The 25,783-nt window shown below is 42.1% G+C and overlaps 1 protein-coding gene and 1 long non-coding RNA gene across 3 annotated transcripts in view; one reads left to right on the top strand and one right to left on the bottom strand.

The window, feature by feature from the left end:
- The window catches only part of LOC141099891 (polycystin-1-like), a 64,295-nt gene that overhangs the window by 27,347 nt on the left and 11,165 nt on the right, over window positions 1-25,783 (bottom strand). For both annotated transcript variants that reach the window (XM_073587977.1, XM_073587978.1), the window contains exons 5-9: window positions 19,315-19,458; window positions 14,125-14,335; window positions 13,755-13,878; window positions 13,549-13,674; window positions 13,379-13,443 (exon numbers count right to left, since the gene is read on the bottom strand). In XM_073587977.1, coding sequence (XP_073444078.1) covers window positions 13,379-13,443; window positions 13,549-13,674; window positions 13,755-13,878; window positions 14,125-14,335; window positions 19,315-19,458 — 670 coding nt within the window. The remainder of the gene's footprint in view (window positions 1-13,378; window positions 13,444-13,548; window positions 13,675-13,754; window positions 13,879-14,124; window positions 14,336-19,314; window positions 19,459-25,783) is intronic.
- On the top strand, window positions 11,937-15,606 carry LOC141099894 (uncharacterized). The gene is made up of 3 exons (XR_012234561.1): window positions 11,937-12,644; window positions 13,791-13,873; window positions 14,144-15,606. It is a non-coding gene; the product is annotated as an uncharacterized lncRNA (long non-coding RNA).

Raw genomic sequence — 25,783 nt, 5'->3', positions numbered from 1 at the left:
AGGATTAGGGGTGTGTTGGGGTTTGAGTTGCGGCTAGGGTTATGGTTAGGGTTGGGATTAGGTTTAGGGGTGTGTTGGGGTTAGGTTTGTGGTTAGAGTTATGGTTAGGGCTGGGATTAGGGTTAGAGATGTGTTGGGGTTAGGGTTGGAGTTAGAATTGAGGGGTTTACACTGTTTAGGAACATCAGGGGGTCTCCAAACGTGACATGGCGCCACCATTGATTCCAGCCAATTTTGCGTTCAAAAAGTTAAACAGTGCTCTCTCCCTTACGAGCCCCAACGTGTGACCAGACAGTGGTTTCCCCCAACATATGGGGCACCAGCGTACTCAGGACAAATTGCACAACTTTGGGGGTCTAATTTCTCCTGTTACCCTTGAAAAAATAACAAATTGGAGGCTAAAAAAATCATTTTTGTGGAAATAAAAGGATTTTTTATTTTCACAGCTATGCGTTATAAACTTCTGTGAAGCACTTACAGGTTTAAAATGCTCACCACATATCTAGATAAGCTCCTTGGGGGGTCTAGTTTCCAAACTGGGGTCACATGTGGGGGGTTTCTCCTGTTTAGGCACATCAAGGGCTCTGCAAACACAACATGATGCCCGCAACCATCAAAGTCTGCATTCCAAAACGTCACTACTTCCCTTTCGAGCCCCGATGTGTGCTCAAACAGTGGTTCCCCCCCAACATATCGGGTACCAGGGTACTCAGGACAAGTTGGACAACAACTTTTGGAGTCTAATTTCTCCTGTTACCCTATTGAAAATAAAAAATTGTGGGCTAAAAAAATCATTTTTGTGGAAAAAAAATATTTTTTTTATTTTCACAGCTCTGCATTATAAACTTTAGTGAAATACTTGGGGGTTCAAAGTTCTCACAACACATCTAGATAAATTCCATGGTGGGGACAAGTTTCCAAAATCGGGTCACTTGTGGGGGGTTTCTACTGTTTAGGCACATCAAGGGCTCTGCAAACACAACATGATGCCCGTAGACCATTCCATCAAAGTCTACATTCCAAAACAGCGCTCTTTCCCTTCCAAGCTCTGTCATGCACCCAAACAGTGGTTCCCCCACATATGTGGTATCAGCGTACTCAGGACAAATTGCACAACAACTTTTGCGGTCCAATTCCTCCTGTTACCCTCGTGAAAGTAAAAATTTGGGGGTTAAAACATCATTTTTGTGGAAAAAAGTTTTTTTATTTTAACGGCTCTGCGTTATAAATTTCTGTGAAGCACTTGGGGGTTTAAAGCGCTCACCACACATCTAGATAAGTTCCTTAAGGGGTCTAGTTTCCAGAATGGTGTCACTTGTAGGGGTTTTTCACTGTTTAGGCACATCAGGGGCTCTCCAAACGCGACATGGCATTCAATCTCAATTCCAGTCAGTTCTGCATTGAAAAAGTCAAACGGCGCTCCTCCCTTCTGAGCTCTGCCATGCGCCCAAACAGTGGTTTACTCCCACATATGGGGTATCGGCGTACTCAGGACAAATTGCACAATAATGTTTGTGGGCGAAAAGATCATTTTTGTGGAAAAATATGATTTTTTATTTTCATGGCTCTATGCTATGCATTTCTGTGAAGCACTTGGAGGTTCAAAGTTCTCACCACACATCTAGACAAGTTTGGCGTATTCAGAAGACATTGCACAACAAATTTTATGGTTCATTTTCTATTTTTACACTTGTGAAAAAAAAATTGGTTCTGAAATAAAATGTTTGTAAAAAAAGTTAAATGTTAATTTTTTCCTTCCACATTGCTTCAGTTCCTGTGAAGCACATAAAGGGTTAATAAACTTCTGGAATGTGGTTTTGAACACCTTGAGGGGTGCAGTTTTTAGAATGGTGTCACGTTTGGGTATTTTCTGTCATATTGACCCCTCAAAGTGACTTCAAATGTGAGGTGGTCCCTAAAAAAATGGTTTTGTAAATTTTGTTGTAAAAATGAGAAATTGCTGGTCAGCTTTTAACCCTTATAACTTCCTAACAAAAAAAAATGGTTCCAAAATTATGCTAATGTAAAGTAGACATGTGGGAAATGTTATTTATTAAGTATTTTGTGTGACATCTCTCTTATTTAAGGGTATAAAAATTAAAAGTTTGAAAATTGCAAAATTTTTAAAATTTTCGCCATATCGAAGAAATTTTACCACTAACATGAAGTAAAATATGTCACAAAAAACAGTCTCAGAATCAGTGGGATCCGGTAAAGCATTCCAGAGTTATAACCTCATAAAGTGACAGTGGTCAGAATTGTAAAAATTGGCTTGGTCATTAAGCTGCAAATTGGCTCCGTCATTAAGATTCATATAATGACGTGCAGTAGTCATAAAAACAACCAAGTATCTCCTCGGTCGAAGACACCAGTAAACCATCCGCCTTACGAATCTGCAGTATTGTATTGGAGGTATTGTGTTGGCGTACCAAATAGGCCAAAAACTCACTTGCCTGGTTTGCCAGTTCGAAATAAGATTGACGGGTGAAAAATAGTTTACGCTTAGATTTGGTGTCTAAATGCTGGGCGTATATCCTCTGGGCAGCCAACCACTCAATCCTATTGCCACTAGTTTGGTTAGATATATATGTAGCCTCTGAGTCTTTCAATCGTCGCTCCATTTCCTCATCCTCCCTTGAGGTTACCCGCTTAATATAAGAGATCGTGGAGGACAGACAACCCCTCAAATATGCCTTAAGGGCATCCCAAAATAAATTAATATCTTGAGGTTCCGAATGAGACGCGATGAAACAATGCAACTGATCGATCGTTCTATCAGGGGACACTTAACTTTAACCAGAAAGGATTCAACTTCCAAACTATCCCATTGTTTAATTGTCCATATTTAAGTTTAAGAATGACTGGGCTATGATCTGAGATCCCCCTAGTGCCATGCTCTATGTTATCCACCCACATCACCAGACCGCTGGAACCAAATATGTAATCTATGTGCGACAGAGAGCGTTTAGTGGACGAGTGACAGGTATATTCTCTTAACTCAGGGTGACGCATCCTCCACAAATCCAGCCACCCGCCCTCTTCCATATACAGTGACAGCGAAGTTGTAGCCAGCGAAGAGGCCCCCCCAGTCATTCCATCATCCAATCTCAATTTATCAAGGCAGTTGTTCATAACCATATTGAAATCTCCCATACAAATAACATCCGCATCTGGATAATCCAGGGCAAAACTCATTGCCTTCTGAAGAAGGGACATACTAGCTAGAGGGGGGTTATAGACACATAGGATTACATGTTCCCTGGTATTTATCAGTGCATGCACAAAAACAAAGCGACCTTCAGGATCCCTCCGAGTCTCCCTGGCTTCCCATCTAACGTCTCTATGTACCAACAGTGAAACCCCTCTCGAGTAGCTAGTGTGGAATGCATGAACAGACCATTGTATCCAAGGTTTCTGCACGCACCGAACTGTATCCCTGATCAGGTGCGTCTCCACCAAGGTCACAATGTGAGGGTGATAATGTCTGACCTGCGAGAAAACCTTAATCTTTTTCTGGGGAGTTTTTATACCCCTCACATTCCATGTCATACATATCAACTCAGACCCCATGTTTTACTCCGCTGAATATGGGGCATATCATTACCCAGGTAAAATTTAGAGACATCACCTAAAGATGAAAATTGTCGTTGGCTGCGAATCTTACCTAAAAAACATATAAAACCAATATAGAGAAAAAACAAAGTAAATAAACAACAAACAATATGGGAGCAAAGTCTTATACTCCCGTCATTAAGCAAACAAGGGGATACCATCACTGAGCACAGTGTCCAGTATTGTTGGTAATTGGACGCTTGCGGATAGAGCTCCAATCAGACCATTAATGCAAAGGTACTGGCTAGCAATATATGCACTAGGATTCCTTTGCAGCAGACCCTTTGTGGGACCGTAGCCACTCAGTCGCCTCCACTGGATCCGTAAAAAACAAGGTGGAACCCTCATGGACCACTCGAAGCCGGGCCGGATAAATCATCGAGTACATAACATTCCTCTCCCGGAGACTCTTTTTGACCTCCATGAACTGTGCACGTTGTTTCTGAAGTTCCATGGAGAAGTCTGGGAAAATCGAGATTGTGGCGTTGTTGAACTTGATGGGGCTTTTTTGCCATGCCAAACGCAGAGCCACATCCCTGTCCCTGCAGTTAAGGAGACATGCCAGAAAAGGTCTAGGTGGGGCTCCAGGAGGAAGAGGCCTAGTGGGGACTCTGTGGGCCCGCTCCACTGCAAATGTTGGGGAGAATTCATCTCCCAGAGTGGTTTTGAGACAATCTTCCAGAAATTGCTCCGGGTGTTGACACTCCGAACGTTCCGGGAGCCCAATAACTTTGATATTATTCCGACGCATTCTGTTCTCCATGTCATCTGCTTTTTGCCTCCATGCATTTATAGAGCCTGCCACTTTCGTTAATTTGGCTTCCATAGGTGTGATGGTATCTTCTACCTGGGATATCCATGTCTCCACCTCCGTAATACGGCCCGTCATGGCTTGCATATCTTGTCGGAGACGCCCCACCTCAGTGTACACGTTCTCTATCTTCCCAGTCAGAGATGTCCTGGTTAAGGAGATGGCCTGCATCAGTTTTTCAGATGCATGTTTAAGGGTTAATTCCTCTTGCTCACTCTCCTACTCGCCTCCAGAAGAGCGACTTTTATGCTGAGCCTGTGAGGGGTTATTCTTAAGGGGTCTTGAAACATCAGAATGATCTATTCTAGCATACTCTTTCAGTCGCTCCTGATCCCTTAGAGCGACTCATTTTAATAGCAATGTGGCACAGCCGGATATTGAGAACAGTGCACTCTGGAGTCCTCTATTATAGGCGTAGCAGGGCTATCATATAGTGGCAGCAGAGCCCCAAAGGTGACAGAACTGTAGGGCCACGTAGGGAGACAATGTTCGTCTCCGAGCAGCAAACAAGGGCCTTTATAACCCAGGGAGGGGGGGACCACAGCGCCCCACAAGGACAGCAGCGAGGAAGGGACCCAGGCCCTTAAAGTAATAGCACCGGCAGGCTAGGTGACGTAGCGAGGAGGAGGAACCCGGGGCCCAATCTTTCAGGGCACTCACCGCTTGTCCTCCACAGTTCTTTCAGGATATGTGCTCACCGCCCATCAGCGCTGCAGCAATGGGGACCAGCACTGTGTCTCTCACAGGCAGAGCGTGTGCTTCCAAAGATGGCCGCCGCCTCGTGCCGGCCCAGCCGGCCGCCCCAGTTTTTTACTGCCGCCAGCACACAAAAGCCCAGCAGCGCTCTCCCATGGGGGTCCAGGAGTGTCCGGAGTCCAGGGGGGTCCGGAGACAGGCAGGTAAATCGCGGTGGTGAGGGTCCACTGGACGGATAACTTCAGGATTCCAGGAGCTCTCTCTCAGTGCGTCCTTTCGCCGCCGCTACATAGCCACGACCCCACCCCTTTTATCTTGAAGGTTTCCTGTCCTTGTTGGGTGGATCCCCTCTCTTGTGGTGCCATTATGTGTCATGAAAAAACACATTACCAGGTATGTAATACCCGTGTTTTGCTCCATAAAAATGATGCCAGCGGCAGCTACAACACAGGCTCCACCGCCATTTTGCTGGTTGAAAAAAATAATTTGGTTCCATAAAAATGGTGCCGAGGTGGCACCTGCACCATTTTGATGAAGATATATTTTTTACCCATAATTAGAGTTGAGCGATACCGTCCGATACTTCAAAGTATCGTATCGGATGGTATCGGCCGATCTTTAAAAAAAGTATCGGTATCGCCGATTCCGATACCGGAAGTCCCATTCAAGTCTATGGGACTTCCGGTATCGGAATAAGAAAAACCCTTTCCTGCCCTTGTACAGCCTCTCTGGGGTCTGTACGGGCCTTTCGGGGGGCTGTGCCGGCCTGCCAGGGGGTCTGTGCAGGCTCCGGTGGTCTGTGCCGGCCTGCCGGGGGGCTGTGCCGGCCTGCCGGGGGGCTGTGCAGGCTCCGGGGGGCTGTGCCGGCCTGCCGGGGGGCTGTGCCGGCCTGCCGGTGGTCTGTGCAGGCTCCGGGGGTCTGTATCGGCCTGCTGGGGGGCTGTGCCAGCCTGCCGGGGGGCTGTGCCGGCCTGCCGGTGGTCTGTGCAGGCTTCGGGGGTCTGTGCAGGCATCGTCCGATGGGACTACAAGTCCCATCGGGCGATGCCTGCTACCATGACAGTGATTGACACATTAGCCAATGATGGGACAGTAGTAGTCCCATCATCCGGCTAATGTGTTAAATGTAAAAAAAAAATTACATGCTACATACATACAACATGCATACTACATACATGCTACATTCATACTACATACTACATACATGCTACATTCATACTACATACTACATACATGCTACATTCATACTACATAAATACTACATGCAACATACATACTACATATATACTACATACATACTACATATATACTACATGCATGCTACATACATACTACATGCTACATACATACCACATACATACTACATACATACTACATACTACATATATACTACATGCATGCTACATACATACTACATGCTACATACATACTACATACATGCTACATACTACATACATACTACATACATACTACATGCATGCTACATACATACTACATGCATACTACATACATACTACATGCATACTACATGCATGCTACATACATACTACATGCATGCTACATACATACTACATGCTACATACATACCACATACATACTACATACATACTACATGCTACATACATACTACATATATACTACATGCATACTACATACATACTACATGCTACATACATACTACATATATACTACATACATGCTACATACTACATACATACTACATACATGCTACATACATATTACATGCATTCTACATACATACTACATACATACCACATACATACTACATGCTACATACATACCACATACATACTACATACATACTACATGCTACATACATACCACATATATACTACATACATACAATACATTCATACAATACATACATAGACATGTATTCTTTTCCGGAATAAATATTAACATAACAAACCACAAAAATACTCACCCACGATCCAAAGCAGTCCACGAGTGTGTCCCACGACGATCTTGGGTAGAGAACTGCTTCGGATCGTGGGTGAGTATTTTTGTGGTTTGTTATGTTAATATTTATTCCGGAAAAGACAATGGCTTCGGGGAACAATGTGACAAGTATTGGTAAGTATGTTACTCTATGTTATATGTACTGTATGTCTATGTATGTATTGTATGAATGTATTGTATGTATGTAGTATATATGTGGTATGTATGTAGCATGTAGTATGTATGTAGTATGTATGTGGTATGTATGTAGCATGTAGTATGTATGTGGTATGTATGTAGTATGTATGTAGCATGTATGTAGTATGTATGTAGCATGCATGTAGTATGTATGTAGTATGTATGTAGTATGTATGTAGTATGTAGCATGTATGTAGTATATATGTAGTATGTATGTAGCATGTAGTATGTATGTAGCATGCATGTAGTATATATGTAGTATGTATGTAGCATGTAGTATGTATGTAGTATGTATGTGGTATGTATGTAGCATGTAGTATGTATGTAGCATGCATGTAGTATGTATGTAGCATGCATGTAGTATGTATGTAGTATGTATGTAGTATGTATGTAGTATGTATGTAGCATGCATGTAGTATGTATGTAGTATGTATGTAGTATGTATGTAGTATGTAGCATGTATGTAGTATGTATGTGGTATGTATGTAGCATGTAGTATGTATGTAGCATGCATGTAGTATATATGTAGTATGTAGTATGTATGTAGTATGTATGTAGCATGTAGTATGTATGTAGCATGCATGTAGTATGTATGTAGCATGCATGTAGTATGTATGTAGTGTGTATGTAGCATGCATGTAGTATGTATGTAGTATGTATGTAGTATGTATGTAGTATGTAGCATGTATGTAGTATGTATGTGGTATGTATGTAGCATGTAGTATGTATGTAGCATGCATGTAGTATATATGTAGTATGTAGTATGTATGTAGTATGTATGTGGTATGTATGTAGCATGTAGTATGCATGTAGCATGCATGTAGCATGCATGTAGTATGTATGTAGCATGCATGTAGCATGCATGTAGCATGCATGTAGCATGCATGTAGTATGTATGTAGTATGTATGTAGTATGTAGCATGTATGTAGTATGTATGTGGTATGTATGTAGCATGTAGTATGTATGTAGCATGCATGTAGTATATATGTAGTATGTAGTATGTATGTAGTATGTATGTAGCATGTATGTAGCATGCATGTAGCATGCATGTAGTATGTATGTAGCATGCATGTAGTATGTATGTAGTATGTATGTAGCATGCAGTATGTATGTAGCATGTATGTAGTATATATGTAGCATGTATGTAGCATGTAGTATGTATGTAGAATTTTTTTTTTTTAACATTTAACACATTAGCCGGATGATGGGACTACTACTGTCCCATCATTGGCTAATGTGTCAATCACTGTCATGGTAGCAGGCATCGCCAGATGGGACTTGTAGTCCCATCGGACGATGCTTGCACAGACCCCCGGACATCAGCACAGCCCCCCGGCAGGCCGGCACAGCCCCCCGGCAGGCCGGTACAGACCCCCACAGGGTGCACAGACCACCGGCAGGCCGGCACAGCCCCCCGGCAGGCCGGTACAGACCCCCACAGGGTGCACAGACCACCGGCAGGCCGGCACAGCCCCCCGGCAGGCCGGTACAGACCCCCACAGGGTGCACAGCCCCCCGGCAGGCCGGTACAGACCCCGGGCAGTCCACACAGCCCCCCGGCAGGCCGGCACAGCCCCCCGGCAGGCCGGCAGAGACCCCCGGAAGGCCCGAAATGACGGCGCATCATGATGCGCACACACCGCGCATCATGATGATGTCAGTCTGTCAATCAACTTTGAACTTCCGATTCCGATGCCGAATTCCGATATTGAAAAAATATCGGAAGTCGGTATCGGAATTCCGATACAGCAAGTATCGGCCGATACCCGATACTTGCGGTATCGGAATGCTCAACACTACCCATAATACTATATGAGTAAATCCTAAATGAATATATGAATAATAGCCATTTCATTATGCTACAGCACTGGCTCGGTCGCCAGCGCTATTTTGATGATTATTTATTTTTTGTATCACACAATATTCTATGCAGTACGTAAATTAGGAGGCAGATCACTGAAGGATCAGTGACCTGTCATAAGCCCATACAGATGAATACCTAATCAGAACACCACATAAAGCCCCCCACAGGCTGCCCCGGAACATGAGAATCTCATTAACTGAAAACTATAAATACAGATTAAACAACAACCACAAGATGGATTTCACCAACCCAGGTATCATTCTCATCAGTTTAATAGCGTCAACCTGGCAGTATCTGTAGTTTACTAAAAACCTTTTTTCTGTTTGTTGTTGGAATCCTGTTTGACTACAGATCTGCTACATCAAAGAGTGTGTAGCTACTGCTGGGACTTGTGGTTCTATCCCTAAGGGAGCATTGCTGCAACTTGTGGGCCTATCCATCAGGGAACTTTACTGGAATTTGTGGTTCAACGCCCGAGGAGTTTATAATAGGACCAGCAGTGGAGGGAATTTTGTTCTCATATTATTAAGTGCACCAACGGTTCCTGAAAACACCAACATCCGTGACAACTGGGCCCCAACATTGAACTGTATTGTTTAAATTGCTGAAGCCATTTGTAGTTTAAGTAATATTAGTTGGGAGTGTGCCTGTGCGCCAATTTATCCCCTCCAAGTGTGCCAAATATGGTATAAAATTATTCAAAATGCGCTAGAACACAACAGGCTACACATCCACCTTTATTATTTACAAAAGGTAGGGACCGCCAAACTAATCCAACAAACTGCCCCCAGACACTTGGCAGCACAGGTGAATTCATATGGGAACTAATGACATAGTTTCTTCACCAAGGGTGCCACGTGTACACCCATTACTACAAAAACTATTCCAATAAAATTTGAAGTGTTTTCCTCAGAAGTTACAGAAAGATTCAGAAAATTGACGGGAAAAAATGTAAAATTTTTGAAAATGTTAATTGTGATTTTTCAAACTTGATTAGATTCATCTCCATAAAAATGGTATCAAACTACTCACTACCTCCCTAGATAAATACATTAGACGGTATAATTTGCAAAAAAAAGACATTTATGTGGGAATTTCTGTTGTTCTTGAACCACACATTCTTTGCAAATATGACAATCTATTCCAAATAGAGCCAAATTTACTGTATGTTCCAAAATTCAAATTGTGTCCATTCTATGCCAAGCCCAGCTGTCGTCCAAACAGAACTTTTTCACTACATGTGGGGTATTGATGTGCTCATAAAAATGTGGGTAATAAACTGTGGTATCCACTTTTAAGTGTCACTGATGCGCCCCAGAGGCCGTGGGATACTCGGAACAGGGCCCGTTAACTTCAATAGGAAATGCCAAAGTGGCAGTGACCCGGTCCGTGGCCTCAGGCGGTCATGTAAAAGGGGTAGAATTGAATGGGGATAAAGTTTATGTAGTGATTCGTGACGCCAGTTGGAGTGTTCGACTGTAGTATAGTCGGCACTGCAGATGAACCCTGGGGGGAGTAGATGGAGTTGGCAGTGCAGATGTTAAACCCTCTCCAACCAGGGCTAATCCCCAGAGTTTGTGATGGAAGTAGAAGGCACAGAGTAATCAGGCAGGAGACAAGGAAAGTCACTTTATCATTTACTGTAGTTCAGGTGCAGTTCAAAGGAGATATTACAACTCTCGCCAGGTTACAGTCTGCTTTGGATAATGGGAGTTATCCTTCCTCTGCCGTGACTCAGTGTAAGCTTCCTGCTATTCTAATCCCTTGTGGGACAAAGGCTTCCCGGAGTTTAGAACTTCCAATATTGCCTCTACTCACTGTGTATTTCTCCTTCAGCAACTTGCAGCTTGAATCCTTTGTGAAGCAGCTCAAGTTCCCACTTGCAGTATCCTTCACTGATCATAGGTTTTTGCAGTATTTCCAAGGGAAAACACTTTACTGCTGGTTGTATAATCCCACGCAGTCTCTCAGCTTACCACCCAGCTCTGAAAGCATGGATGGTCTAGGGGCTGGCTCCCTGATGCTTCTTTAGCTGTACTCCTGGATCGAGCATATGTCTAAACATGGCTTCCAAGACGTTCTTCCTCCTTCTTCACTCAAACAACAGCTCTCGACTCCTCCTCCCTCCCAGTTAGGGTATGTCTGCAAAGCTCTAAGCTTCAAACAAGTGAGGGAGGGAGGTAAATTGTGTGTGTGTTGTGGTCTCTAGCATAGAAAGCATAACTCCCATTGCTCACAAAACACATACAAAACAGTACATATTTAACCCTTTTGTGGCGGTAAAGACGCAGGGCGCCACATTACCTCTTGTTATAGTGAGAAATTTGAGATTAAAACAAGATGATTGTGAAAAAAATGAACTTTTTCAGTATGATGACCTAATGTTATAAAATTTTGTGTAGTTCCTGTGAGTTCAAAATGCTCACTATACCCCTGAATACAATTCTTGAGTGGTGTAGTTTCCAAAATGGTATCACTTGTGGGTGTTTTCTGCTGTTTAGGCATCTTAGGGGCCCTGCAAATGCGACATGGTGGCATTTCTTTCATCCAAATTTGTGTTCCAAAATTCAAGTATTGCTCATTCCTTTCCGAACCCTGACGTTTGTCCAGACAGAACTTTTTGACTACACTTGGGGTATCGCAGCATTCATAAGAACATGGGTAATAAACTGTAGGGTCCACTTTTTCCTGTTTCCTCTTGCAAAAATGAAAAAATTGGAGCTAATGCAAGATTTTAAATTTATTATAATTTTTCTTTTTCATTCCTGTGTAGCAGCTAAAGGGATAAAAAAATGTCAGCAGCTTTGAAGTTTTTGAGGAGTGCAGTTTTTTAAAATGGTATCATTTTTGTGTAGTCTTCAATATTTAGGCCTCTCAAAATCCATTTAAATCTGAATAGGTCATTATAGAAACAGGTTTGGTAAATTATATTTAAAAAGTGATGCAGATGTAAAGTAGATACTGTATATGAGAAATGTTATTTATTAATTATTTTGTGAAGTATAACTGATTTAAGGGCACAAAAATTTAAAGTTTGAAAATTGCAAAATTTACTAATTTGTTATCAAATGTTAGATATTTTCATAAATCTACACAAATCATATCAACCAAAATTCACTACTAACATAAAGTACAATATGTCACGAAACAACATTCTCAAAATCACTGGGATCTGTTGAAGCGTTCCAGAGTTATTACCACATAAAGTGACACTGGTCAGAATTTTAAAATTCAGGTTTTCTGCAAAGCCCCATCTTGTATCTGTATTTGTAGATTATGTAATACTATTTATTTTGCTGTTACTTGCTATTCTCCTTTCAGTATGGGGACTTTCCATTTATCCTTCTCTATAAATAAATCTGATAATTGTTCCAACCGCATCTTGTGTGTAGGAAGCATGGACAAGGGTTACCCGAGTTGACAGCTGGCAGAAGAAGCAGACGCTCCTGTATCCCACTACAACTCCCAGCAAGATTTGGGTTGAGGCACTAAGCCATATTGAGGTGAGGACTACCGGACACCCTGCCCACTGAGGGGGTTTAAAGAGGAGATACAAAAAAACCAAACTGTTTTTAATCAAAACTGCAGCACCCAGTAAAGTAAGTGACACATCACTGGAATTAAAGAAGTTGTCCACTACTTGAACAACTTCCTCTCATAGCCCACACTTGGCCTCCATAAAATAAAAAAAACTTATACTCACTTCTTGTGCCAGCGCCGTTCCCACAATGTCGGCACTTGTTCTCCCTGTGGGTCCCGTGCGGTTGTTGTGACACGTGACCCTGATGCCCAATCAGCATTGGCATCACTGTCCCTGCCTTCGGACAAATTCAATGTGAAGAGGAAGTCCGGGCTGCAGCTGATCTCTGACTTCCTCTTCATGTTCTATTTGTCCAAAGGCGGCGACAGTGACGTCAGTGCTGACTGGGCACCTGGCATCACGTGTAATGCAACCGCATGAGAGTCCCAAGACCGAGAGTGCCGACATCGTGGTAACAGCGCCGGCACGAGAGGTGGGTATAAGCTTTTTTATTTTATCCGGGCCAAGTTCGGAGTATGGAAAGGGGTTGTCCTAGTAGTTGACAACTCCTTTACGGTCTCTCCCTCACATCATGCTGTGCACAGATGGAGTGGCAAAAAGAACATTTTATGTTAAAAATGCAACTCTATAGCTGACAGAACAAGATTGATAGATGCCAAACTTTAACCAGTTATCTACTAAGAAACCAAGGCTCACCTCTCTAATTGCCAGAATTCATCCTTACCAAGGTCAAAGTTAAATTTGCTGCTTGTTATGGACCTCTAAATGAAAAGGTTTATTATTAGATCGATCTCTACATTACACATATGGCTGCATGATATACAGTATTATGGGTATCTGGTCTCTTGTGTAAGGATGTCACCTACACAACTGAGAGAACTGACGTCTGCCAAAGAATCAGCTCTTCCAGGAATGGATAATATTGATGACGAATCTGTTTGCATTTCCTCCTCTGTGGTGGAGGTAGAAGTAACCAAATCTTCTACAAATACCTAAAGAAAAGTAAATTTACACATTAGTAGGCGCCAGAATAATCTTGCATAATCATATGTTATGTTGATATTTTTCTTACCAAACTACGTGTTTCTCTGAAAATGAATGAGAACAGAATCTGCACTGGAAGAACTAGAAGAGATGTGACGATCCCAACACAAACACTTTGCCAAGTAACCAGAGACTGGAATCCTAGAGGTAAGCTAAAAAGCGGGAAGATAAAACAAGTTCTACTGCAAGAGATCAAAACACTCTCACAGCACCACCCTTGTCCACAGGCCATGGCTGGTATTGCAGAACAACCCCAATAAAGCAAAATAGGCTAAGCTGCGATACGAGACCAGTCATAAAGAGGAGTGATGTTATTTCTCAGGAAGAGAAGCAGAATCTTTGTTGTAATCTCATAAACCCTTTAAATTTTATCTAGCGATGTATATAATAATACAGACCTCTCTCCTTGGACTCCAGCAGCTCCATACCACAGGGAACAAGCTGTCATGTAAAGATGAAATGTCAGCACACAGCAAGTCACCCTCTGGATACGTGTAAAGCGGCTGTGTGCAGGTCTCCACCAAACGGACAACCAGAGGTGCCAGTCTGTCAAGCCAAGAGCTAGTTGTGCTGGAAATACTTGTGAAAAACTGGCAAGCTCCTGAGGACCTGAGACAAAGCGGAAGATGGAAAAAGACAATTAGCGTTGTGCCCTTATCAGATAATTATTTCTTTATTTTATCTACTGTTCATATTTACCACTGTCACTGTAAAGCATAAGTACAAATTATAGCTTTCGTAATATACTGTATGAATGATTATTATTTTTTTTTTTAATTTAAAGGAAACCTGTCACCATGAAATTACATTCCAATTTGCAGGCACCATGTTATAGAGCAGGGGGAGTTGAGTAGATTGATATAAAGTTTTGCTACACCTTATGTTTTAATCATTTAATCCTCTGTTCTGTCAGTGATTTTTGGCCCAGTGGGTGGTCCGATCAGTGACTGACAGCTTTCTCTCTGAGTCTACAGTCAGTGATATGGCCACTCTCCGGACTGCAAATCCCAAAAAGAGCAGAGGATTAAATGTGTGCACAGCTATCTCTGCTATACTGTACTTCATGGTGACTGAAGATTGAACTACATTTTCATGGGGACAGGTTCCCTTTAATGGCTGGGACTCTGTGAATAATACAGTTCAAGTGGATGCTAAACAATAATTATTACAAAAATTAAAATATTATATTATATATGTTCAGACATAATTTTTTTTTCATGTCACCGCAACCTTTGTTCCCGACACGCGACATTCCTGATGCCGGAAGTGACGTAGTGGGGCTGGGTTTTTCGTATCCATGCGCTGACTGGACGTGGCGCGTTACTAGCTTCACCCTGGAAGCCTGGGGATTGGACCATTTTATCTGGGAGGGATATTTAAAGCTATGACTTGGCACTGAAACACACTGCCCCCCAAGGAAGCGTTACAGCGAAACGTACGTCGGGGCCTCGGCGTGACTGGCGGACATTACACTATGAGTATGATCTTGGTTTTCTCCTTATAGTTTTGTAAATCTCTATGTGACTTAAATGATGATTGACCTGATTTGTATGGATAACTTGGGGCTAGTAGACTTTTTCTGAAGTGTTTCACACTATTGTGATAGACTCTGCCTGTTTCCTTTGTTTACATAGGAGCTGCCTTCACTTCAGTGTCTCCTTTCCCCTCCTCCTTTTCTTTACAATCATATCACATAATGCCTCTCTCTTTTTTGGATTAACTATTTCTACCCATTTCAGTGGAACTATTGGCTATTTTTGATGTACTTTTGTACCGCCATTTTATGTTCCCTGACTTGATTAATTTTATCTGCCTAGTCACACCATAGTTGCATCATTATCTACCTGTTTTTTTTATCTATTTTGTATTTTCTACATGGTGTTTATTATATGCACTCCCCTGTTTTTTGCTCTACTTTGTATTTAAATAAAAATAATTTTCTTGATACTTTTTTGCATAAAACTTGTTATGAGTTAATTTTTTACCATGTTTTCATATCTAATTCTATGGAATGTAAGGCAGCGACCGGAGTCATATGTGTGGGTCGCTATGTGTCCCCCAGAATGAGCTCAGAAGCGTATTAGATCCGCTGGAGTGCCCTGTCATCACAGCAGTGTGCCTGTGACTCACAGTGCAAAATAAAAGTGAGTTTGAGCCTGGTCAAGTTATTTGGACCAAGGAGTTTATTCAGGAAAATCCGGTATGGGCTTTTATTTTTTAAACGGACTGCAGGAAGATAGTGGGGTCCAGTCCATTTCCTCCAGCCCAGGTCTTATAAGTGGCCTATGGCCACAGATTGGAGAAAGGAAAAAACCCTGTAGAAAGGGTTTGGGTGTGTCAGTTCCGACTTGCACAGAGACAGAGCAGTGGTCTGCAGAGCTCCCTGTGTGAGGCAACACAGGGCCAAGCTGAGCCAAGGTCGGGCACCCCTTGCATACCCAGGCAGTGCGGTCGCTCGTGGCAACTGGCCACGAACTGTTTATATTGCTTCCCGGCTGCGATCCGGAGGATACAGCATGTTGTGCACTGTGAGTGTTTTTCGTGGACATTAAACACATTTTTTTTGGTTGAACTTGCTGGGTCACTGCCTCATCTCGTGGACGCTGCCGCTTTACAGGAGATATAGGCTCTCCCTAGCTTTCTGATGTTTATATAATCTTTACACCAAGGCCTGACATCTTTGTTAAAAGTTTTTTATGTGTTTGTCATCATGTTGTTGTTTTCATGTTTTTGCGCTTCTTCAAAATATGTAATTTGGGGAACAACTGGTACATGCTTCCGTGTTTTACAAAATGCAAAATGGCCAAGATGTAGAATCGTGAAATAGGTTTGGTAAAACTTAATTTGCTGTTTTGTAACATCTAAACTCTACAATGAAACAGGACATACCTTAAAAAGACCAGACTTACCAACAACAGCTAGTCTCCAAGCAATCGTGGATGTTAATGAGATTTTATTAAATTTGATCTACACGCTTTCCTAAACATTTTTTTAAATCTGCAGCCACTTAGCGGAGCTGAGCCCACATGCAGCCAACTGTATCATCTTCAGGTAATAGTAATGACGGTCGTAGGGGAGCACCAGCCGTGCGTTGTTTAGGGAGATCAATGCAGCTCCAGCCGGGTGCCTCAGGAGAGGAAGTAGGTTACGGTGCTGGATAAACCCAGTCGGAAGGAGCGCAAAGAGAGGGGGTAGTAGATTTAAAATCTTCTTTTATTATTGTAGTCCTCTCTTTGCGCTCCTTCCGACCGGGTTTATCCAGCACCGTAACTGTATCATCTTTTCTCACTCTAAGGCTTTCAGTGGCATCTGCTATACCAATGCTCAAAATCATGGTTCTGTAATGATATGGATATGCTGCCCACGTTTCTCTCTTGAAGAAACAAGTTTCAATGTTGTGTGATGTTATATGTAACGTGAATTTTGATATGTGTTAGACATGTTAGTAATGTTGGTGATATATGTAATATATATAGATTGACTGTAGAAACAATTGGAGGTGACTAGCCCAGAGTAGGAGGTGCTGGACTATAGGGAAAGTGACGATTTCCTGTCAGAAAGTTAGATAGGGCCTTGAGTGTATACTGAATGAACCTAAAGGTTCAAGGTAAGCAGTGCTGCATCCTGGAGTGCCCTGAAGAGAGAGGAGACCGAAGAGAAGGGATAGTGATATCTGAATTACAAGTGACTAAGAGACAGAGTGGCCTTCCAGAAACGGGTCCTAGGAGTGGACGCCGAGCCACGTAACCCTGAGGTAATAACGCTGGAAGGTAATGGGCCTAAACAGAACTGAATGCATGGGACTAATGAAGTGTCCCGAGCGGGAGTTCCAGGGCACCAGTAGTGGAAAAAGGACATGGAACCAAAGAACAAGTAAAGAACACTTGTTAATCAGGACTGTAGCGATAAAGCTGGGTTGTGGTGAAGTAGGGAGAAACAATGGACATAGAAAATCCTGGCGTAAACCACTGAGGAAGGAAATTGTGTGGAAAATGCTTCAAGTTGTAAAAGAAACATTTATAAGACCCACAATCCCTTGTATATAAACCTTACCAAGTTACCATTCTGTAAAGAGTTTAGAATGGTGGTCTACCTTATTGAACTGTGAAACATCTGGTCCTGGTAAACCCGCAACAACTGTTACATGCGGCCTGCATGGGCGTAGTGCCCTCACGACACAAGTTCACACACCCAGCCAGGACCTACACTTTCATGTAACGTGCCACAGACAAGTCTCACCCATGGCTGTCGCCCCGCATCACATTACAGTTCAAAAGTGTAATCAATATCGTCTTACAAGAAAAACCCATTAAAATTAATAATTTATTTCCAAACTTTAAAAACATCCTCTCCACAGGTAAACACACAAAGCGATATATTATTGTGTTTTTGTGTAGATTTTTGGTAAGACTTACAGTCACTTATAACCACAGTCATAGAGTGTATAATCTATTAATCTAGAGAAGATTGGGAAAATCCCTATCCCTATTTGTCCTTTGTAGTAGCCTGCCTTGCCGCGGAGGTTGGCACGCTAGATTCAGCCCACTGAAGACTAATCCTTTATATGCTTAGTTAGCCCTATATTGATACTAGGTAGAATAGGAGCTATAATTAATTACTAATGTATAGGCAGGTCAGGTAGTGCATATATTTACCCACTTATACCATATATACCATTTGGGCACACAAGGAGTAGGCTACGTCTCAGAAATTATAACATAAAGATAGTAGGCATAGGTCATCCACAATTAAAAAATGTACAGTATGTGTCCTAAATCTAGGTCAGTACTTATCTGGATCTCATGCTGAGTCTCTATGCGTTTCCCCTCTGTCATAAGGTTGATCAGGGGGCTCTTGGATTGTATAGCATGAATCCATTATGTCCATAACAAAAACTCTGCCATTCAGCTAGACAAGATTTAGGCTAATTCTTGGCTAATGTCATTGCTCACAACTAAAGACAATCCAAGTGTGCAAAAAACATACACTATGTATTCTAAATAAAAGTAACATTACAGGCAAAATCAGAAAATTCAGCTTTATACCCAAACTGGTGGCGCCAACCACACCAGGAAATTTTATCCAACCTTTAACCTACTTCTCTAGGGTTCCTTGGGATTTTTCTTAACTGCTGCCCCTGCATCCTGTACAGAATGAGTAGGCGTCAATAACTAAAGGACCCACTCAGAAATCAGTACAAGAAATAACTCTTAGCTGGGAATTTTGTCATTTGTTTTCCTAAGAAATTATCACATCCATTGAAGGAACCTGAGTGGCTATGTCATAGATCTCCATAGAAACAAGTAAAAGTGGTAGATAAAGAGTATGACTCCAACTTTTGGCCGGATTGATAATATAAATGAGTCAGGAAACATTCCATAACTGTGATTGATGGTATGTAGAAGTTAAAAGGGAATTATCGTAAATTTGATTAACAGAATAGAAACTGTTGACTTTGCACAATACATAAAGTAAGACTTCAGTTCATAACAAAAATGTGTGAAATGATCAAGCCCTTCATATTTTCATTAAGCTAATACCTGAAAAAGGGCAACCACAGGGAAGCATGAGCCCATAGTAGAACTTACATGTGGCTAGAATCTCTTTTTCCACTCTTCCTCCATTTCGTTCATTGTCTACAGAAAGCCAGTCATTCACCACAAAGAAATATAGGAAATCTGTTTGCTTGTCCCATACAGCCACATACTGAAGAAACCATGAGGGATCCAAGCCTAAGAAGACAACAGTGTTATTGTAAGTGTATGATGTTTATGTAGCTTTATTTGCACTTGGCAGACTAATAGCCATGTTTTTACAGTATAACAGGAAAGCTCATATCCAAATCTGAAACATAAAATTGGGCGAGAACAAAATACATTTTACTCTTATTACTAGTGATGAGTGAGCATACTCGTTGCTTGGGTTTTCCGGAGCATGCTCGGGTGATCTCCGAGTATTTTGGCGTGCTCGGAGATTTAATTTTTGTCGGCACAGCTACATGCGTGGAATTCCTACCAAACAGGCAATCCCCACATGTATTCAGCCTGTCTAAGGCCTGTTTCACACTTCCGCTTTTGACCATCAGTCAAAATCCGCCCTTTTTTAAAAAAAACGGATCCATCATTTTTTTGGGTGGATCCGTTTTTTTCCCCATTGAGATGCATTACCGGCGGATCTTGATGGATGGCCATCCGTTGGATCCGGTTTTTTTGCGGATCTGCCAAATTTTTTGCGTCCGCCGACATGCCCGGACTGGCCATGTAACGTTTTTTTTCCTGCAGGATCCGCATTTTAGAATGCGCATGCCTGGAGGAAGGAAGTCAGGCGGAAATTTAACCCTGAAAGCATTTCTGGCACACGGAAAAAATTCTCTCTCTCTCCTCCCCTGGCTACGATTCCTTTAAAATTCTTCTTTCATCAGATCCGTCAAAAAAAACGGTCCGGTGGCTTCCGTTCACATCAGTTTAGCAACGGATCCGCTTTCCGCCACTGAAACAAAAAACTGAAGTGTGAAACAGGCCTAAGAGTCATAAATCATGCAGCTGGTCGACAAACACTAAATCTCCGAGCATGCCCTAAAATACTCGGAGGACACCGGAGCATGTTCGAGAAAACCCGAGCAACAAGTATACTCGCTCATCACTAATTATTACTTTATATCTTATTATATTTATTCTGTCCTTGAATCAATCTCTACTTATTAGGAGAGTCTCTTGACCAAAAGCTAATCACAAAGGGTGCCAATCAGCTGTAATCTGTTAATACACAAAAATGCCCAAAAACCTTATCAATTGGGGGTACTATATACCACAGAATAAATAAATCACTGTTGTGATAGCCATGTAGTAAACACAGGGCACCACTGAATGGTATCTAATATATAAACCTCAAAGTGTGTATGTATGTATGTATGTGTGTATGTGTGTATGTCCGGGATAGGCATCCGCACTGTTGCAGCTACAGCCACAAAATTTGACACAGTCACACGTCTGGACCCTGAGAGCGTCCTAAGCTATGTTGTGTGGCAAAATTTTAACCCCGCGTGTTCCAATTCACCAAACAATTTTGCGCCTATCTACATACTGGGGAAAAAGTGTGTGCGTGTCAAGCCCCGCCCCTCATTATGATGTCACAATGGTTGCCATGGCGACGCTGATGTCATCAAGCCCTGCCGCTTGTTATGATGTCATAATGGTTGACTATGGGATGGAGGATGTGTGTTGGGTATATGGGCACTGGACTGTGGGATGGAGGATATGTATGACGGGTATATGGACACGGGCCTATGGGATGGTGGATATGTATGACGGGTATATGGGCACGGGACTATGGGATGGAGGATGTGTGATGGGTATCTGGGCACTGGACTATGGGATGGAGGATATGTATGATGGGTATATGGGCATGGGACTAAGATGAAGGATGTGTGATGGGTATATGGGCACGGGACTATGGGATGGAGCATATGTGATGGGTATATGGGCACTCGACTATGGGATGGCGAATATGTATGATGGGTATATGGGCATGGGACTATGGGATGGAGGATATGTATGATGGGTATATGGGCACGGGCCTATGGGATGGTGGATATGTATGATGAGTATATGGGCACGGGACTATGGGATGGAGGATATGTATGACGGGTATATGGGCAATAGACTATGAGATGAAGGATGGGTGATGGGTATATGGGCACTCGACTATGGGATGGCGAATATGTATGATGGGTATATGGGCATGGGACTATGGGATGGAGAATATGTATGATGGGTATATGGGCATGGGACTATGGGATGGAGAATATGTATGATGGGTATATGGGCATGGGACTATGGGATCGTGGATATGTATGGTGGGTATATGGGCACGGGACTATGGGATGGAGGATAATTATAATTTGTTATAACTAACCACAGTTCGTTACTATGCCTGGGCAGCGCCGGGCTCTTCAGCTAGTATAAAATAAAATGTTCTTTATTGACAACAATTAAAAACACATATAAAGACAAGGTGCTGAATTAATGAAGAGGGACATATCAGCCATGGGATTACCACAATACAATGCAGCCTGACCGCAATAAACAGGCTTGGAAAATTGTGCGGGAGCCCATGCCATTTTTTTCCACAAAAAGATTCTTTTATTAATTACACACATGTCCCATAATTTACACACACACTATAGTAATTATATTGGTCACTGACATCTATATATCAAACTATTATGCACGTGTTTACTGTATGTACACCATGTCTCCAATCCTGTCGGCTCCTGCATTGATTTTACAGAAGCCGACAAATGAATTAATGGCTAATCTATATCTCTATGCAATATAAAGTCCTCCAAAGATGAAAGCAGCACACCATAAGAACTTCAAATAAAGTGATGCTTATTAGCCCATCTAGCTATGTGCCCATGCAGCAACGTTTTGGTCCAATAGGGGGGTGTGAACCTTTCTCAAGCAGTGTAACAGTGCAATGTGAGTGCTATTTAAAGCACACAAACTACACAGGTATTTTATCATAATTAAGCAATATAAACTATACAAAACATGATCTCATAATTTGTGATATATGATCATAAAGTGCATATATAATGTAAAGTGCGATAGTGCAACATTTATCACAAACATTTTTCTCTATACAGCAGTTCTATTAATAGATCACAATTATTAATTAGCGGCAGATAACCTCATAAAATATATAGACATGACTCACCCCAGAACCATTATAAGAAGCATGCCGAATACCGGCCTTCTAAACAACACAGTGTGCAAAACCGGAAGTCCAGCACACAGCATCCGGTTTACTATCACCCATGCGCTAAAGTACAATGCGTCTATCGGTGCCATCTTTGATGAGGGCAAGAAACCTTATCGTCATGCGCACTTCACAACAAATTATCTCCATAGAAAATTAAAAAAATACAACTGCGCTTTGATTCTGAACATAATAATTCAAGAATAAGTATATAATATAAGTGAATTTAATGCTTTTAATGCTTATAGACACAGGGATAAGCAGTTTATGAGTATCCATTGGAGACAGGCACACCTCCCATTAGCTGGGATAGGTAACCCATAACCAGATAGCAAGGGGAGTGGTGAACCCTGTTACAAGCACAACACTCCACCCCTCCTAAAACTGGACAAACCCATTGCAGAACCGTAAGTTCAACTCCCAATAATTGCACATCCACAAAAAACTAAAATAAAACAAAAAATTGCGCAATATATTATTTATTAAACAATTTAATGGACATAATATTCCTTTATAATGGTAAATAGATAGGGGAGTCATGTATTCCAAAAGCCGCTGCCGCCAAGTAATCTAAAAGACAAAATAAGAGAGAGAAAATCTAAATACTTTAAAAATACACTAAGGAATGAACATAAAAAGAAGAATTACAGCAGCCAGGGAAATACCACATAATAAAATTATTATAAAGTGAAATGTAACTTGTAATCAGCATTTAATTCAAACTGTTGTGAACACTTTTGACCTGGCTTCTGAGTTTGTGCTCCCTCTGGTGGTTATTGCTGGAAATGGAGCTGGTCTAGCTGACAGAAGTCAATCACCTGAGCTGGATGATTGGAGGTCAGGTGTTAAAGACTGGAGTGATTTAAGTGAGCAACCTTCCCTCAGCTCTTGCCGGTGATTTGGTTTTCTTCTTGAGCTTCTGGAAGTGTGCTTGCCTCCTGCTTCGTCCTGCATCTTTCAGATAAGTTATTTGTCTGCTGGAACCTTTTTGCATTTCTGCCTTGCTGGTCCAGCCTGCTGGGACCTGTGCTGGACCCTGTTTCATTTGCCTCAGCTTATGTCAGTCTTTGCAGTATTTCTAATTCACTGTTATATCAGTATCTTTTGTTTATGTCCAGTTACACCAGAGTTCTGATTTAGTGGGGGAGAGGTCATGTGGCCTCAGTATTTTTGCATATCAGACGAGTGGGAGTTTTTCTTAGGGTTTTTTGCATGCTTGCAGACAGTATCCTTTCCTGTCCTATTCTATCTAGACAGTTTGGGCCCCATCATTTGCTTACGCTATTTTCTGCCTGTATTTGTGCCTCATCTTCTCTCACCGGCAATATATATTCGGGGGCTATCTATTCCTTTGGGGTTCTACTCCGGGGCAGTTTAGCTTCCCCCTTTCTCTCTTTAGGCTTAGTTAATTCTTTGGCTGTGCCGAGGCGTTGCTGCATGGGCACATAGCCAGATGGGCTAATAAACATCACTTTATTTGAAGTTCTTATGGTGTGCTGCTTTCGTCTTTGGAGGACTATTTTGGAGGTTTGGTACATGCCTGGAAAGCCTGCTCCCGTCGGTTATCTTTTTTTGTGCTGCTTTTTCATTTTTCTTCTTTCTTTTTTCTATGCAATATAAAGATATATATATATGTGTCACATAAATATATATATATATATTTATATATATATATATATACCTATTCTATTCTATACTATAATACTATACCTGGCAGATCATTTATTTATCTATTAATCTAAAGTATATATATATATATATATATATATATATATACATATATATGTGTGTGTAATGGTCGGCCAGGGCGGCAGTCATGGCTGAGGTAAATGGCTCAGGCACACCCTGGTCTTCTCTCACATAGACCTGACAGTTCTCTGTCAGCATACCTGTTGCTCCATTCTTCTCACCTTCAGGGCCTTCCCCATGTGGCTGCACATTTTTTCCAAATCTTTTGGCAAAAACGAAGACACAGTCCAATTCGACACCGTCCAATTCCAACTTTAAACAAGAAACTTTACTCTTTTGCATTCTCAGTCCGTTCTCTTCAGTTACAGCATTGACATCAGGTAAGGCCTGTTTCACACATCAGTTTTTCACCATCAGTCAAAATCCACCAAAATTTGAAAATGGCGGATCCGCTTTTCTTGTGGCGGATCCGCCATTTTTTCCCATTGAGATACATTAGTGGCGGATTTTGGCGGATGGTCGTCCGTTACGTCCGCTATTCGGCGGACCCGCCAGATTTCTGGTGGATTCTGTCTGAGGTGAACGGACTTTGCAACGTTTTTTGGCGCCGTCAAAATGGCGGGAGACGGCGGATCCGCCGTCATCCGTCATGTGGTAGAATGGCGCTTATGGGTGGTGGATCCGCCGGGATCCGCTATTTTGCGGAGTCCACCGGCGGAATCCGCTAAATCGCACTGAGCATGCTCAGAAAAAAAGATACTTTTCCAGACAGTCCAAAAACTATATATGGTGGGCTAATTAATCATTGGGCCCCGACATCCGGCACCAGCCAGACTGAAGACACAGAGCCAGCCAGCACCTGCCCAGCAGAAAGACTCCCAGCTGAGAAGAAAGAGAGAGACAGAGCCTGCCAGCCTGCCATAACCTGCCCAGTAGCAAGACCCCCAGCTGCAAGACCCCTGGAGCAAGAGGCCTGCCAGCACCTGCCCAGCTGCCCAGCACCAAACCTGCTACCAAAGCCACCAAAGCCTGCAATTGTGTGAGTATTAAAACTATTTGTGTGGGGCATGTCTGTGTGTGTCTGTGGCTTGCCTGCCTGTGTGTGTGTGGCCTGTCTGTGTGTGTGGCCTGCGTGTTTGTGTGTGTATGTGTGTGGTCTGCCTTCCTGCATGTATGTTCGTGGCCTCCCAGTGTTGCATGTCTGTGTGTGTGTATTTTTATTATGCTTTTTTCATACTTTAATTGTTTTTCTGTTGCATGTGTACTGAATTTTATTTTCATAGTACTGTCATTTTATTTGCATATTTGCAAGTTTACTGTGATTGTGTTATGTGTATTGTATATGGTGTAACTGTGGTATTGCATGTGGTGTGACTGTAGTATGTTTTCTGGATTTTTTTTATTTTTCATTTATTGTGGTATTTAAAATAAAGAGCAGAGTAGCTCCTACTTGTGAAAAAAATTTTAATAAAAACTGTTTACAAAAACTGTCCGTAGTATTATTTTAAAAACAGGTAAAATTAAGTATGGGTATACGTGCAAAAAAGGTACATTAAGTGTTGGTTTTCAGTATACAAGTGTGGTTATACTCTCAAGTGAGAGTTTGGA

The sequence above is a fragment of the Dendrobates tinctorius genome, unplaced genomic scaffold (assembly GCF_039654945.1).
Source record: "Dendrobates tinctorius isolate UK_male_01 unplaced genomic scaffold, ASM3965494v1 ptg000103l, whole genome shotgun sequence".
Taxonomy (NCBI): Eukaryota; Metazoa; Chordata; class Amphibia; order Anura; family Dendrobatidae; genus Dendrobates; species Dendrobates tinctorius.
This window is presented reverse-complemented; position numbering and strand designations above follow the sequence as displayed.